At 40.7% G+C, this 14,377-nt stretch overlaps 2 protein-coding genes across 2 annotated transcripts; one reads left to right on the top strand and one right to left on the bottom strand.

Annotated features, from left to right (window-relative positions):
* Positions 1-7,973: 7,973 nt before the first annotated feature.
* Positions 7,974-10,108, bottom strand: ccdc122 (coiled-coil domain containing 122). The gene is made up of 6 exons (XM_085348908.1): positions 10,081-10,108; positions 9,615-9,721; positions 8,604-9,002; positions 8,408-8,524; positions 8,177-8,250; positions 7,974-8,052 (listed from the first exon to the last, which is right to left on the bottom strand). Exons 1-6 carry the CDS (start codon positions 10,106-10,108, stop codon positions 7,974-7,976), a joined length of 804 nt encoding a protein of 267 aa, XP_085205034.1.
* A 362-nt stretch (positions 10,109-10,470) lies between these two features.
* On the top strand, positions 10,471-13,729 carry mtrf1 (mitochondrial translational release factor 1). Its single transcript, XM_085348104.1, has 9 exons — positions 10,471-10,920; positions 11,116-11,213; positions 11,298-11,379; positions 11,503-11,610; positions 11,818-11,990; positions 12,081-12,198; positions 13,063-13,199; positions 13,291-13,389; positions 13,470-13,729. Exons 1-9 carry the CDS (start codon positions 10,524-10,526, stop codon positions 13,605-13,607), a joined length of 1,350 nt encoding a protein of 449 aa, XP_085204230.1. The 5' UTR covers positions 10,471-10,523; the 3' UTR covers positions 13,608-13,729.
* Positions 13,730-14,377: the final 648 nt, after the last annotated feature.

Raw genomic sequence — 14,377 nt, 5'->3', positions numbered from 1 at the left:
TGCCCAAATTCATGGGCTGTATCCTCCTGAGGACCCGGCCTCAGGACTTGTCAGCAGCTTTTGACACGGTCGACCATGGCATCCTGTTATCACGGCTAGAATTTCATGCTGGCCTAAAAGGATCTGCCCTACAGTGGTTTCGTTCCTATTTGTCAGAAAGGTTTTTTTTTATGTCAATATGGGCCCCCACAACTCCAAAATAGCCCCTCTTAAATACGGTGTACCTCAAGGCTCTATTTTGGGTCCTGCCCTGTTCGCACTCTATTTGTTGCCATTGGGCTCCATCTTCTCACGGTACAGCATTTCGTTTCACTGTTTTGCTGATGATTTGCAGATTTATCTACCTTTAAAAGCAGGGTCAGACCATCTGCAGCTCTTATTACACTGCCTTGATGATGTCAAACAGTGGTTGTCATTAAATTTTTTAAAGCTAAATGAAAATAAAACTGAGGTTGTCATTTTTGGCAACTTTAATCATATCAACAGCACTCTGGGCGCCCTTTCCTCGTATTGTAAAACACATGTAAAAAACCTCGGTGTCTACATTGATGGTTCTTTTAAATTGAATAAGCAGGTGAGTGCAGTAGTTCAGTCCTGTTTTTTTCAGTTAAGACAGCTAGCCAAGGTAAAGCCATACCTTCCGGCTAACGTCTTTGAGCGTGTTATTCACCTTTTTCTTACTTGCAGATTAGACTACTGCAATTCATTGTATTATGGTCTAGATCAGGCCACCATCCATCGTCTTCAGATGGTTCAAAATGCAGCTGCTCACCTGCTAACTAGTACCAAACGGAGAGAGCATATATCCCCAGTCTTAGCTTCTTTACACTGGCTTCCTGTATCCTACAGGATCCAATTTAAACTTCTACTTTTTGTTTTTAAGTCACTTAATGCTCGAGCCCCTCCTTACCTGTCTGAGCTCCTCTCTGCCTATGCTCCAGGAAAAACCACGAGGTCTAGCTGAAAACTAATGCTGTCCATCCCACGGACTAACCTCAAATCCTGTGGTGATAGATCCTTCTTTGTGGCAGGTCCCAGACTTTGGAATAGTCTCCCCTTAAATATTAGATCTGCACAAACACTTGAGCAATTTAAATCATTACTAAAGACACATTTCTATGCCCTGGCTTTTAACACACTATGACCCAAGCATTTTGGTCTTATTTTAATTAGTTTAGTTATTGTTTTAATTCTTTTACTGTCCTATTATTGTTTTTTTACTGTTATTATTGCATTACATTGTTGCTTTTTAATACCATTTTTATATTGTTAAGCACTTTGCGCAGCATCGGCTGTTTGAAATGTGCTATATAAATAAATTTGACCTTGACCTTGACTGCGGTGATCTGAAAGTGATGTGCCAGGAGTTGTGCCGTTCTCGGCGGCTCCAGTGACCCTCGAGCTCTCGGCTACCTATCGAGCTGGTGGGTAGCAGACGTCTCTGAAAACGTTGAAACACTTTTGCAAATATGCGATATCTTGATGAACCGAGCAGATATTTGATGTTTACACAGCTACTTTCTCACCTGAAAATATGTTAAAACTTTATTTTGTGACCCAGAAAGATTAGTATGAGTAATTTTAAAACTTAGTAGCGGCCGCCATTGTTGGAAACTGGAGTTTGGCTGGGATATGGTGGGCCACGAAGGACACACCCGAACCATCCTTCAAATTCGGGAAAAGGGAGGACGCATTTGTCGGCTGCATTCGGAGGAGTCTACGAATTTGGACAGCTTTGTCGCGTCGCTGTGACGTAATCGGTCTACAAATGCGGCCTCAGGGAGGATGCAGCCCATGAATTTGGACACGACCACAGTCGCAGAGAGAGAGAGAGAGAGAGAGCGTCGCCCTGTAACCATGGCAACCATAACGCTGCCTCCTGGAACAACAGAACGTAGCTGTCAAACAAAACCCAAACAGTCCTGACCCGCGACAATATGAAACAGGAAAGTACCGCAGTGTAATCCATCTATTTCAACAAAGTAACTGTATTCTGAATACCACCTTTTTAAACGGTAACTGTAACGGAATACAGTTACTCATATTTTGTATTTTAAATACGTAACAGCGGTACATGTATTCCGTTACTCCCCAACACTGTGTACAGATTAAGGTCTCAAACACAGGGCTGGAGGCAGTAGAGTAGAGAAAGAGTACCTGGCCATCAAGTGGGTCTTTGACTCTCTTTGTATTTACCTCCTGGGGTGCTCTTCCACCCTCTTCAGATCATGCCCCTAAGTTGGGTGGATGGGGTAATGTGGCGGGTAGTGGTTTGTAGCTCAGCTGTATGGGAGGTTTGGAGCAGTGGGTTCAGGGTGTGGTGTCAGGGTAGGGTGACTCATACAGCTGACCTTAATCATCTGATCATGTCTCCCCATTGTAACAATTCTGTTTTGTTTTTTTGTTTTTGAGAAATCCATGGATAGAATTTGTTGTTAAAAGGATGAGACAGCTTTACATTGCAAAAGATATAACAGTAGGTGATGAAAATTTGCAGGAATGACATCTGTCCACTTGATCAGTGAGGACACCTAAAGAAGGAGTAACGTTTTCATAGGTGGATCAGACTTGTTTTCAAAATAAATTTTGCAGCAGCAGAATTCACGTGCAAACACATAAAACACTGACTGCACCAGTCACTAAATGTGACTCTTGCTAACTAAACAAGACCAGCTGCACATTAAGGAGAACAAACAAGATTTTCATGCATTCAGATTATCTGCACACCCACAAAGCCAACAAAGGATCAGCTGTTGTCTGTACTCTTCTAAACTGTGCAGTAAATACACTTCACCCTACAGTAGCAGAAGTCCAAGAATGTATTACACGGTGCTCAGCACTCGAGGCATGCACATAACTGTTTCTCTGTGTCCATATCAAACATGGGCAGCTGGCCAGACAATGTGCAAATAGCTATAAATGTGCCACTCAGACAGACTTTATCTCATGTGATATGGAGCAGGAGGAGTTGAGACTGTTTAAACAAACTGGAGTACAAAATTATAGGTTAGCTAAATTCTTGCCCCCTGAAGCTAAAAATGACATTAACTGTCAAAGAAACCTGCAGGTGTTTGCATCAGATTGTTATGTAACCCTTCAGTCAGTTAGAGCAAAGGAGAAAATATGCTTTCTAATTTTGTACAGTGGCAATTAGTCTATTTTCTCTTAGGAGAGGATATAATATCTGCTGTCAAGGCCAAAATAAATGTCGCCAATAAACAGTCCAAGGAGGGTAGATGCACTATATTGCCGAAAATATTTGGTACTTGCTTTCACATGAATACCTGAGTGAACTTGAGTGGCAACCCCTTCTTAGCCCATGGGGTTTAATATGAATTCGACCCACCCCTTGCAGCTATAACAGCCTCAACTTTTCTGAGAAGGCTTTCCAAAAGGTTTAGCATGAGAAGGCCTGGCTCGGACTCTCCACTCCAATTCATCCCAAAGGCGTTCCATTGGGTTGAGGTCAGGACTCATTGCAGGGCAATCAAGTTCTTCCACATTAAACTTGCTCATCCATGTCTTTTATGGAACTTGCTTTGTGCACTGGTACGAAGTCATGTTGGAACAGGAAGGGTCCAACCCCCAACTGTTTTCACAAAGCTGGGAGCATGAAACTGTCAGAAATGTCTTGGTTTGCTGAAGCATTAAGAGTTCCTTTCACTGTAACTACGGGGCTGAGCCCAACTCCTGACAAAGAACCCTAAACCATAATCCCCCGTCCACTAAACTTTAGAGTTGGCACAGTGCAGTCAGGCAAGTCCTGTTCTCCTGGCAACCACCAAACCCAGACTCGTCCATCAGAATCCCAGACGGGGAAGTGTGAGAAGGGCTGTCAGTGGTTCCTGAAAGTTTTCTGAATAGGTACAAAAGAATTGTTGCACCAAAAACCTCCCAGTGCTTGCTTGCAGATTGCCATGGCTGCCTTCAAACTTGAAAACAAGCTAGCAAACTGGAAATGGAGAAGGTTCTCCTTTAAAGTAAAAGGTCTGTCACATGTTTCAAGATGTGCAACTTCTACTTTCAACCTTGAACCTTTTCCATTTCACAGTTTCACTACATCTCAAAGAGTAGTTGGAGAGTGTTTGTAGACAAGTCCGTCACTTTCAATCAAACTAGGACTGCAGAAATATGCTAGGGGTTGCCAGGTGTGTCACTCAATGGTCTGGTCTTTAGGACTTTAGCAATCATTTACCTTGTAAGTGTCATCAACCTCCAGTAACTACTCAACATATCACATGCCTGTGAAACCTCATTAATTAAGTCTAATATAGTCTAATATTAGCAATGATTGTCTAAAATGGTCATTAATGGAAAGGTAGTGTGATGTTGTTTTCTATAAATGTAAATGATTTTGTCTCCTGCGAACAGTATAAATTTTAATATGGAGCATAATTTGATGAGAAGTGAACTCCATTAACTGACCACAATCTACAAATGAACAGCATGCTTTATTCTGCATCACCTGAAAGTAGCAAAATGAAAAAAGCAATCATCAGGAAAGTGTTTACGTTGGACACAGAGCAAAAGAGTCAAGAGCCAACATCTTATAGACTTCTATGAAACATTTTTCAACCAGAGGAGTTGCCCCCTTCTGGCCATTAAAATGAATGCAAGTTTAAGGTGCTTCACTTTTTAAACGCAAAAGGTAAAAGCTAAAACACTAAGGATGAAGCTTTAAAAACAGAACTTTGCAAATTTATTGTGGACGTCAGGTCGGCTACATCTATATTTTATATATTTTATATAGCTGTGGTGTTGCTGGGTTTTTTTTTAACTTGGCACACGCTTAACCCTTTTCTGTGCAATACAATACCACTGTACTATTTTCTGTGTCTTTTACGTTTGTGTGAGCTGGGAACTCAACATAATAAGTAAGACCATCTGAACTCATCATTTTTCATGGGCAAAATGCACAAACCCCAAAATATTAACTGGATAGTCAGTGATAATTTTCAGTCTTAAATATATTTTGTTGATGCTTGTTAAAGTACTTCTATTGTACTAAATTCCACTTTAAACCAAAATTATTTTATAATAGCCGAACAGGATCTTTAAATCTTTGTTATTGTATTCACTAGATAGTTATTGCTTAATGTGTACCAGTTTCTGTAAGCAGTATCAGCACACAACAGCACACTGCATCCACAGAAGATGAACGAGAAGAGAGAAACAAATAAGCTCAGTTGTATTGCAGAGATCCTCAGTCGATGTAAGGGGTTGCCAAGTGTGTTTTATTGGCATGCTCATCCATCAAAAGGCCAACACAAGCTGAATCTAAGGTCAAAGGGATGCTTCTTGGAAGGAGATAGACAGCTTTTAATGATTTAAACAAGAGACAATAATTTTGTTAAAGGTCAGCGACCGACAGATTCATGGATCTGTTTTTCTTCTGTCATTTCAAGATCATTTTTACAGGACAAGGATGGTGGAGTATTGTTATTAATGCTAAAATGTCCTTTAAAGGCAATAAAGAGCTGTGAGGAGTGACGTTTTGTGTGTTTAAAAGGGGGAGAAAACAGAAAAGCTGACTTCTGTTGTTCCATTTTTAAGTCTCCACTGGCTGGTAGATGCCTACACTCCTCTTACATTCATCAGCCAATAATATATTTGATATAATGGATGGTGCCAAATTGGAGAGAAAAATGTGTCAAAGCCAAAATAGGTAAATAAATAAATAAAAACAGCATGCGGTAGAAGACTGGTGTTAATTTCATTCCTTAATTATCCAGGCTTAATTAGCCTGGAGTGGGAGCATATGGCATTTATTTTAAGAGCTTCTGACCAAGTAATGCACCGCTCTTCATCTTGGAAAACCCTTCTTATGTAACAAGAATGTAAAGCATGCATTGCGGTCGAAACAAACAGTGGAAACAGAGTTTAATTTGAACACTAATCCCACCATGATACACAGGACAATTATTTAGGATGACATCATGGGAATAAAGTTTATTTTTAAGTAATAAAATTTATGGAATGAAAACAAAAAAAAAGAAATGTTTTGTGTATTTTATGTATTCAGGCATGTGCTTGTACTGTATGACGGGAACAAGGGATATAAATTTACTGCAGAAGGCTTCTAAATAAAATGGACTATACTTTCTAAGAGGTTTAAAGGATGAGCCAATGCTGAGTGTCCAAATAATACAACTTAGCAAAGAACCAATTTTGAATGACACGGGACCTGAGAGACGTCATCTGGGCCTTCAGCTGATCCATCATCAGTAGCAACAGGTCTTATGGAGTAAATACAAGTTTTAATTTTTGGCTCAAATCATCATCATTATGTACAGAGGATGTCAGGAGAGTGGTACCACAGTGAGTGTCTGCAGTAATGTGTAAAAGACAGTGGAGGCTCTGTCATGTTTGGCAATTTTGTCAAAATTGATGAATTATGAATACAGAAAAGTGCCATCAGATTTTGATCCACCATGCAGTACCATTTGGAAAACTGATCTGATTGGTAACCGCATCATTTTTCAGATTGACAATGACCCCAAACACACTGCTAATGTAGTAAAAGCCTACCTGGATAGAAAAACACACAGTGCAATACTATCAGTCATCGATTGGCCTCCCCAGAGCCCGGACCTCAACATTATTGAAGCAGTGTGGGATCATGTTAACAGAGAACAGAACAAAACATCCAAAGAAGAGCTTTGAATGTCCTTCAAGAAGCCTGGAGAAATATTCCTGAAGACTACTTAAAGACATGACAAGAAAGCTGTTCAGGCTGTGCTGAAGAATTAAGGTGGTCAAAGCAAATATTGACTTTCAAGCTCATTAGAAGTGTACAAACTCTGTTTTTGCCTTATATGCTGTATTTCTGACAGATTGCTGTGGTGGCTCAAAACTTCTTTTTTTTTTTTTGCAGCATTGTAATTAACAAAGCCATTCAGATAGAGCAGTACTGCTGAATGAAACTCAGTATGTTGGATGAAACTCAACCTTTAGTTAACCAGACAATGTCCTTGACTTCACGCACACTGAACCAGACTTCCTGCACACTTACTTATTACAAGTTAACGCTGTAGGTGAGACAACACATACCTACAACCGCTGCACAAATATTTCATGAAATTATTGTTCTTAAATGTTGCAAACATCTTTGTGGCTAAAACTTTGTGGGGTTTTTTTTTAAACTCTGAACAGAATCTTATATTTAAGCTTTGGGTCTTAATCAAATTTGCTGTAATCTAGTCTTTAGCTCATAAAAATCCACCTCTCAGCAACATCTCTGAGCTTTGTTGAACAGCTGTTCAAATAATGCAAAAGACCCACAAGGACACAACTCAGATGTGAAAAGTGTAGAGTTATAAAGTTATGGGGTTTCTCAGAGGCTGATTCAATTCATTCTGATGTGATTTTATCTTCTGAAAAGGCAGCTTCATTGTTTAATTACTTTCGCGTTATGGTTGAAGTAGCACAGTCATGCCCTTGTTAACCCGACAGTGGGACTGTCGCCTCAGAACCGTCAAGTGGCCCAGTCAGGCAGAAGCTGGGACAGGGTGTACCAAAGCAGCACTGCCACACTGACAGTTACAGTGGACATTTGGCTTGTGTTTTGCTCGGGTTACTGTTGTGGATGAACTGATTCACTAACACCACCTGACCTAAAATCCCATCCCACGCCCCTGCTGATGCTGAGCCACAAGACACGGTCCTTTCATTTCCATATTTATGCTTTTCATCTGAGAAAAGGGAAAAAACAAGAAAAGAAAACTTGCACATGTCAAGGAACACATTCAGCAATAACTCTTGTATAAATATCTGGCATAAAGCAAGAAAGCCAAACAGATAAAGTCAGGCATTCAGTGGTCACGGCTTCCCCCTGTTGTTTAACTTCAGTAACAAGAATGCTCCTTCCTTGTTAAACTAACACACTCATAATAACAACTGGTGTACATTTATCTCAATAACAGAACAATTAACCCACATTAATCTGACACTACAGTTCGATGACCACTGACTGCTTATGGTTGTGATGACTGTTGCTGACTCCTGAGCTCGGCTAGCTGTCTCCTCATGTGGTAGATATCATCAGACATTTGCCTAAGGGAAAGTAGGCACAACTTAGTAGCCTTTAGTATTTAGAAGCAGGACATCAATCATCTCTGTTCTGGCATTTAGAGCTATTTGTAGCATGTCTACTGTCACATGTTTATAGTATTTCTACCTGTGGTTGGCTTGTGCCCTGCTCAGCTGGCAGCGTAGGCGCTTCATGATGGCTTCATAGCGCCTGTTCTGGATCTGAGGAAGGGGGAAAAGTGATGTTGTTGATGCTTTCTTTCAGACTGAAACATAACTCATGTCTTGATACAAATTCTATCTAGGTGATTTAGCTGTTTTATGAACAAATGTCAGCCTCATAAGATGTCCCTGGTTTCTGTTGGGTAAGTCTGCACACCTCTATGTCTTTCTTTATTTGGGCATGAATCTCAGACTCTTTTTGGAGCCGGTGTCTCTTCTCAGATATGGTCTTCATCTTCAGGGAGACCTCCTCTTTCAGAGCTTTAATCTCTCTCTGCACACATGAGCATATAATAGTTATGGATACTGAAGATCTCTGAAAAAGATCCCTATGATTAAAATGAAGAGACCACCTTTGCCATCTGCACTGTGTTTCCATTTGGATTGTTCAAATCTTCCTTCAGCTCCTCGTTTTGCTTTCTCAGCATCTGTACTAGTTCTTTCTTCTCCTTCAGCTCGTTATGGGCCTTTGTCTGGCTCACTGCATGCAAAACAGCTGCCCTGTGGCCTTCCATCTTACTTCGGTAAGCGTTGAACCCTGCAAGCGCCACTAGTGCAACCTCCTCCTCCTCACCTATCAGAATCTGGAGTTCTGTGTTTTCCTTGCTGATGGATACACAGCGATCATGAAGGAGTTTGGTCTGCTGCTCCAGCTGCTCCATCTCACTTTCCAGCACTAGGATTTCTCTCACTTTTGATCTCAGGTCCTTGTCTATGCCCTCGTTTTTCCTCTCAAGCTCTGACAGAGTTGCCTGGAAAATAAGGCAAACCAAAAAGTCCAATTAAGTCATAAAGAAAGCCACAAACTATGCAAATAAATGTTTACTTCACTTTCTAGACAATTTTCTCCCATTGTGTTTTTTAATTATATTTTGTGACTCTTTTTGATCATTTGACACCTCTTTGTGGTGGATTTGAGGCACATTTTGGTTAATTAGGTCTCTTTATGTAACATTTTATGACTTAGTTACTCTGACGGTTATATTTGCATCATTATACATATAGTATAGTTCTGGGACAAGACAACGGATTTTCCTGGCTCTTTGGGTGCACAGAACTGTGCTCAGTAGGCTGAGTGATGTGTCCATGGTAAAAAAAAAATCTATCTAATATGCCATCATTTTGTATTATGATAGCCACTTTATATGTTATACTATGTTATTACCATTGTACAAAGCAGGAATGGGCAATTAATTTTTCCGAAGGGCCACATAAGAAAGCGGGACTGTGGAGGAGCAGATCAAAAAGCTTGTAAAAAAGCTAAAATAAAAAATTGCTCATTTGGCCCCTTCAGAAAAATAATTGCCCAATGTGTTTTGCATTTAGTTAATCAGTGTTGTAGGGGAATAGGGTTAGAGATGAACCTGCAGGGTACTGAGTGTCCTCTGTTTCTCTTTCAGGGCCTCTTTCTGGGTATAGCCATGTTGACTCACATTCTCCACTGCCTTGGTTAACGAAAACCCAGGCGGTCCTGGAAATCATGAGAATCACTTTGTGAAAGTCTATAAAATAACTACCTGGCTGCCAATTTAGCCAAATTTTCATTTTCATTGGCAAAGTTTAAGCCAAGGGGTTATTTATTTCTTTAAAATGGACGCCACTGATCACATAAAACAATAAAATATTAGGCCTTTAAAAGTAGCAAACACCAACTTCTTTACTTACTCTGAGCTAACATTAATTAGCTATGTAGCTTATGCTAGACTAACAAAGCTAACATCAGCTCTATTTATTTATTTGTTACAGTTTAAGTTATGTACAGTTGCTTAAACAATTAAGCAGACATATATTTACTTTCCTGTATTGCCAAAAACAAACAAAACATCTTACCATCTTCACTGACCCCAAAGTTTGGCATATTGACTTGCTAGCTTATAATTTTCTATACTGTTTATGTCTGATAGTTAGCAATGACAGCATGCCATTTTTATCCTTGGGTTTCAAGTAACCCTAGAAAAATGTGAAATCAACTAACTTAAAAAGATTAAATAAACAAAGCTAATATGGTGTTAAGTTAATATGTTCATTTACAATATAAACGAAAGTATTTATTTAGTTTACTTTTTATTAATTTATTTGCAATTAGAAAAATGAGCAGCGGGATGTAACCTAACCATTGATACAATACGACTACGATTCCCACAGTTCACTTTTTCTCCGCGTCAAACTATATCCGGTCTCTCTTACAGCCAGCAGCAGTCTCGCATGTAAACACAAAAATAAAACTAGCGAGCATTATTTTACTTCACTTGTCACCGCCTAAATTTAGTCAAATGCTTGTCAGGCGTTGCCTCAGACTGTGCTCTTTGTGTACCCGTGTAGTTTACAGCAGCGGAGTAAGAAGAGGAGGATGGAGGACACTTGTGGGACACGCCAGTGTGAAACATGCTAACAGGACAGACGTGCCACACTGGGGCAGAGTAATGTTTAAACGCTTCTTTCACAGTGATTTGGGGGAGCTGTACAAGAACGAGTCAGTTCAGGCGTATCTCGAGCAGCTCATGGAGGAGCACAGAGACCTGAGCAAGAAGCTACAGCATGCATACCTCAGTGAGTCAGACAGAAAGGGGCTCACAAAGAAGCACACTGAGTTGCTGCCTCTGGCAAGTGTGTTTAGGAGCATTGAACAAGCTCAGAAAGACCTCGAAGAGGTCAGTTCACTTCTAAAAGGTGAGTAGGATTTTTTTAAGCTTACTATATATACATGTAATGGCTTTATAAACACACCTCTCAAACCACAGAAAACCATCAAACGAGGTCTTCTAACTATTTAAATACCACATGTATTTGCTGCTTTGTGTGAGCACAGTTTTACTTTGCATTCTTAAATACAATAAATAAAATTATTTTCCTTACTCATGGCAGGTTTAGCTGGCACCAAAGATGAAGATGAAGATCTGACCCAGCTGCTAAAAGAGGAGGAAGCACAAATCTCCAGCAAGATTTTGGCTTTAAGAAGAGACGTAAGAACCCAAAAGACACAGCTAATTAATGCAGAAGTGTGTGACGGACCATTGTTTCTTCATGAGGTTTTCTCTTTACCGCAGCTAATCAAAGCTCTTATCCCCACTGATCCTCTTGACTCGAGTAATGTTCTGCTGGAGGTCGTATCAGGGCGGACAACAGGAGGTATGAAGGAAAGCAAAACTCTGAATTTGTTTTTATAAATTCAAAATACAATTCACAGTAAAATACTGCAAATAAGCGTTATTATGGAAAATAAGTGTTATACTTTCTCATGTGTGGTTTCAGGTGACATTTGTCAGCAGTTCACCAAAGAAATGTTTGACATGTACCAGGGTTTTGCATTTTACAAAAACTGGGACTTTGAGGTGTTGAACTACACACCTGCAGAGTATGGTAAGGTAATTTTTGTATTTCTGTATCATTCATAAATAGTTCCTGCTGTATCCCCCCCCCCCGAGTGTCTTTGTTATTAGTTCCAACTCACTCATCATGGGATTGAATGACTATGTGTGGATTAGAGTAGAAATTTAAACTTGTGGTGATCAGTGGACATAAACCTCCTACCAAAACATTTACAGCTGCATGAACGGTGTCTCTCAGGTGGTCTGCACCATGCAGCAGCGAGAATAGCTGGAGAGAACGTGTACAGGCACCTGAAGCACGAAGGAGGAACCCACCGGGTTCAAAGGATCCCTGAGGTGGGGCTCTCCTCCAGGATGCAGCGAATCCACACAGGAACCGTGACTGTCATCATCCTGCCTCAGCCAGTTGAGGTACACTGCGTTTTTTTCTTTTTATGACTTCTCTTTGTTTACTGGAATGGTTAAACAGTACATCTCTGTTTTTATCTTTGGTGCTTGCAGTTTGAAGTCCACATCGATCCAAAGGATCTTCGAATCGACACGTTCAGATCTCGTGGTCCTGGGGGGCAAAGTGTTAACACAACAGACAGCGCAGTGCGCATAGTTCATCTTCCGACAGGTAAACTGTACCACCATGCCCTTTTGCTTCCTCAAAGATTGTATAAAATATGTAGCCACTGTGATGTGCTCTTTCAAACCTCACTCACACACTATGGGAGGTGCTCTCTGTGGTAACCAATCATGGAAGCTCCTCCACCACCTCTGTCTAAGACAGACCAGTCACTTCGAGGAGGCAGTTGTCCCTTGACACCTTTGAAAGAGAATGATAACTGAGTGAGGTACACTATATTGCCTCACCAATCCAAATCATTGAATTCAGGTGTTCCAATCACTTCCATGACCACAGGTGTATAAAATCAAGCACCATGCAGACTGCTTCTACAAACGTGCAGTGGTGTAAATCACTGGACTCTAGAGCGGAAACGTGTTCTCTGGATTGACGAATCGATGGATGAGTCTGGCTTTGGCGGTTGCCTGGAGACCAGTACTTGCATTGTGCCAAGTGTAAAGTTTGGTGGAGGGGGGATTATGGTGTGGGTTTGGTTTTCAGGACCTGAGATCCAGTGAAAGGAAATCTTAATGCTTCAGCATACCAAGACATTTTGGATAACTCCATACTTCCAACTTTATGGAAAGAGTTTGGGATGGCCCCTTCCTGTTCCAACATACACGTGTGAAGGCAGACAAGCGAATGCTTTTGGCAATATAGTGTACATCACCTGACTGCCCTACTTGTATGGCCACATGATTTGAAGCTTCATTGTTTTGTGTGTTGCCATGTTAGTGTTTTTGGAACCCAAAGGGATCAAATTTTAATGTTGAGTGCCAAGTTGTCATCTAAAGTTTGCCTAATACATTTATGATCCATTTATGCATCACTTAACACATAAAGCAGATACAGCAGGTTTTTTCCTCTTTGCAGGAATAACTGCAGAGTGTCAGCAGACTCGATCTCAGCTGCAAAACAGAGAAACGGCCATGCGCATGTTGAGAGCCAGGCTCTACCAAGGCATGATGGGTAAAGAGACTGAACAGAGGAATACAGCACGAAAGCAGCAGGTGGGTGAAGCAGGAAAACATAACCTGTAACATTCACAGATTTTTGTTCTCTTTTCCAACTTTGTCATTGTTCCTCTGTGTCTAAAAACAGGTGGGCACACGCTCTCAGTCAGAGAGAATTCGTACCTACAACTTCAGTCAGGATCGTGTCACAGACCACCGCACCGGATATACAACGAGGGACATCAAGGTTAGGTTTGAAGCCAGTGTTATCTACTTCAGCTAAAGGGTAAAAATCAATGTTGTGTGTTTTTTCATGTCTGTTTTTAGGAGTTCATGAGAGGTGGGGAGGCTCTCGATGATCTGATCTCTGATATACTTGAACACACAGAGAAGGAGGCTCTTCTCGAGGCGGCGGAGAACAGCAGCAGTTTGAAACGAACAGAGTCTGGACCGTCTGCAGACTGAGAGCAGCTTATGGGAGATGTGCTTCCTGACATATCTGACTGCTCTGTGCCTGCAGAACACATGTTATTCTATTATTTGGGCAATTAATTGCAAATGATGCAATGTAAGACAAACCAAAAGTAACAGAGGTTTTTATTTTTGTAATAAAATGTAACTTGTGTGTTTTGTGCCTTTGCAGTTTTCTAAATAACACTAAAGATTAAGGAGGGAGTAACTTGAACACCTTTAACAGGCCTGTCATTACAGTTTTAGCTAATATGGGTTTTAAAACTGCTGCTTTTTAAAAATAATGAACACACTGAATCACACTTACTGGCCATTTTATTAGGCACATGTGTTCAATCAGTGTCACCGGGCAGTTACTAGACAGATTCTCTATAGGGAGATGACAAACACTCTCAATTCAAAATACCATCCCCCAAGTAGAGACCGTTTAACAAATCATTTGGTCCCTGTTTGGTATGAGGTTGAAAAGCGCAATCTGATCTCAGATCTGAAACATGTCACAAAGGCAGTCATCACAGCTGATGGATGGACAAGTTCTACTCAAGACCATTACCTCACTGTAATGTTGGTACTATGTCAGATGAGGCCAGAATAAGGAAAAAGTCCTCAAAATAAGGCAGTCTATGAATCACAGATGGGGACATCTGTGGCAGAGAAATCCTGGAGGAGTTTGGAGTAAAAGAGAAGGTTGTGGCATGCATGGATGTAGCTGTGAAAAAGGTGAAATTTATCAAGCTGCCACGTTTTGCACACACACTAAATCT

This window comes from Diplotaxodon limnothrissa, linkage group LG23 (assembly GCF_057381915.1).
Source record: "Diplotaxodon limnothrissa isolate DT_005_m linkage group LG23, D_limnothrissa_male_GT1.1, whole genome shotgun sequence".
Taxonomy (NCBI): Eukaryota; Metazoa; Chordata; class Actinopteri; order Cichliformes; family Cichlidae; genus Diplotaxodon; species Diplotaxodon limnothrissa.
Note: the sequence above shows the minus strand (reverse complement) of the source record. Positions and strands in the feature narration are given on the sequence as shown.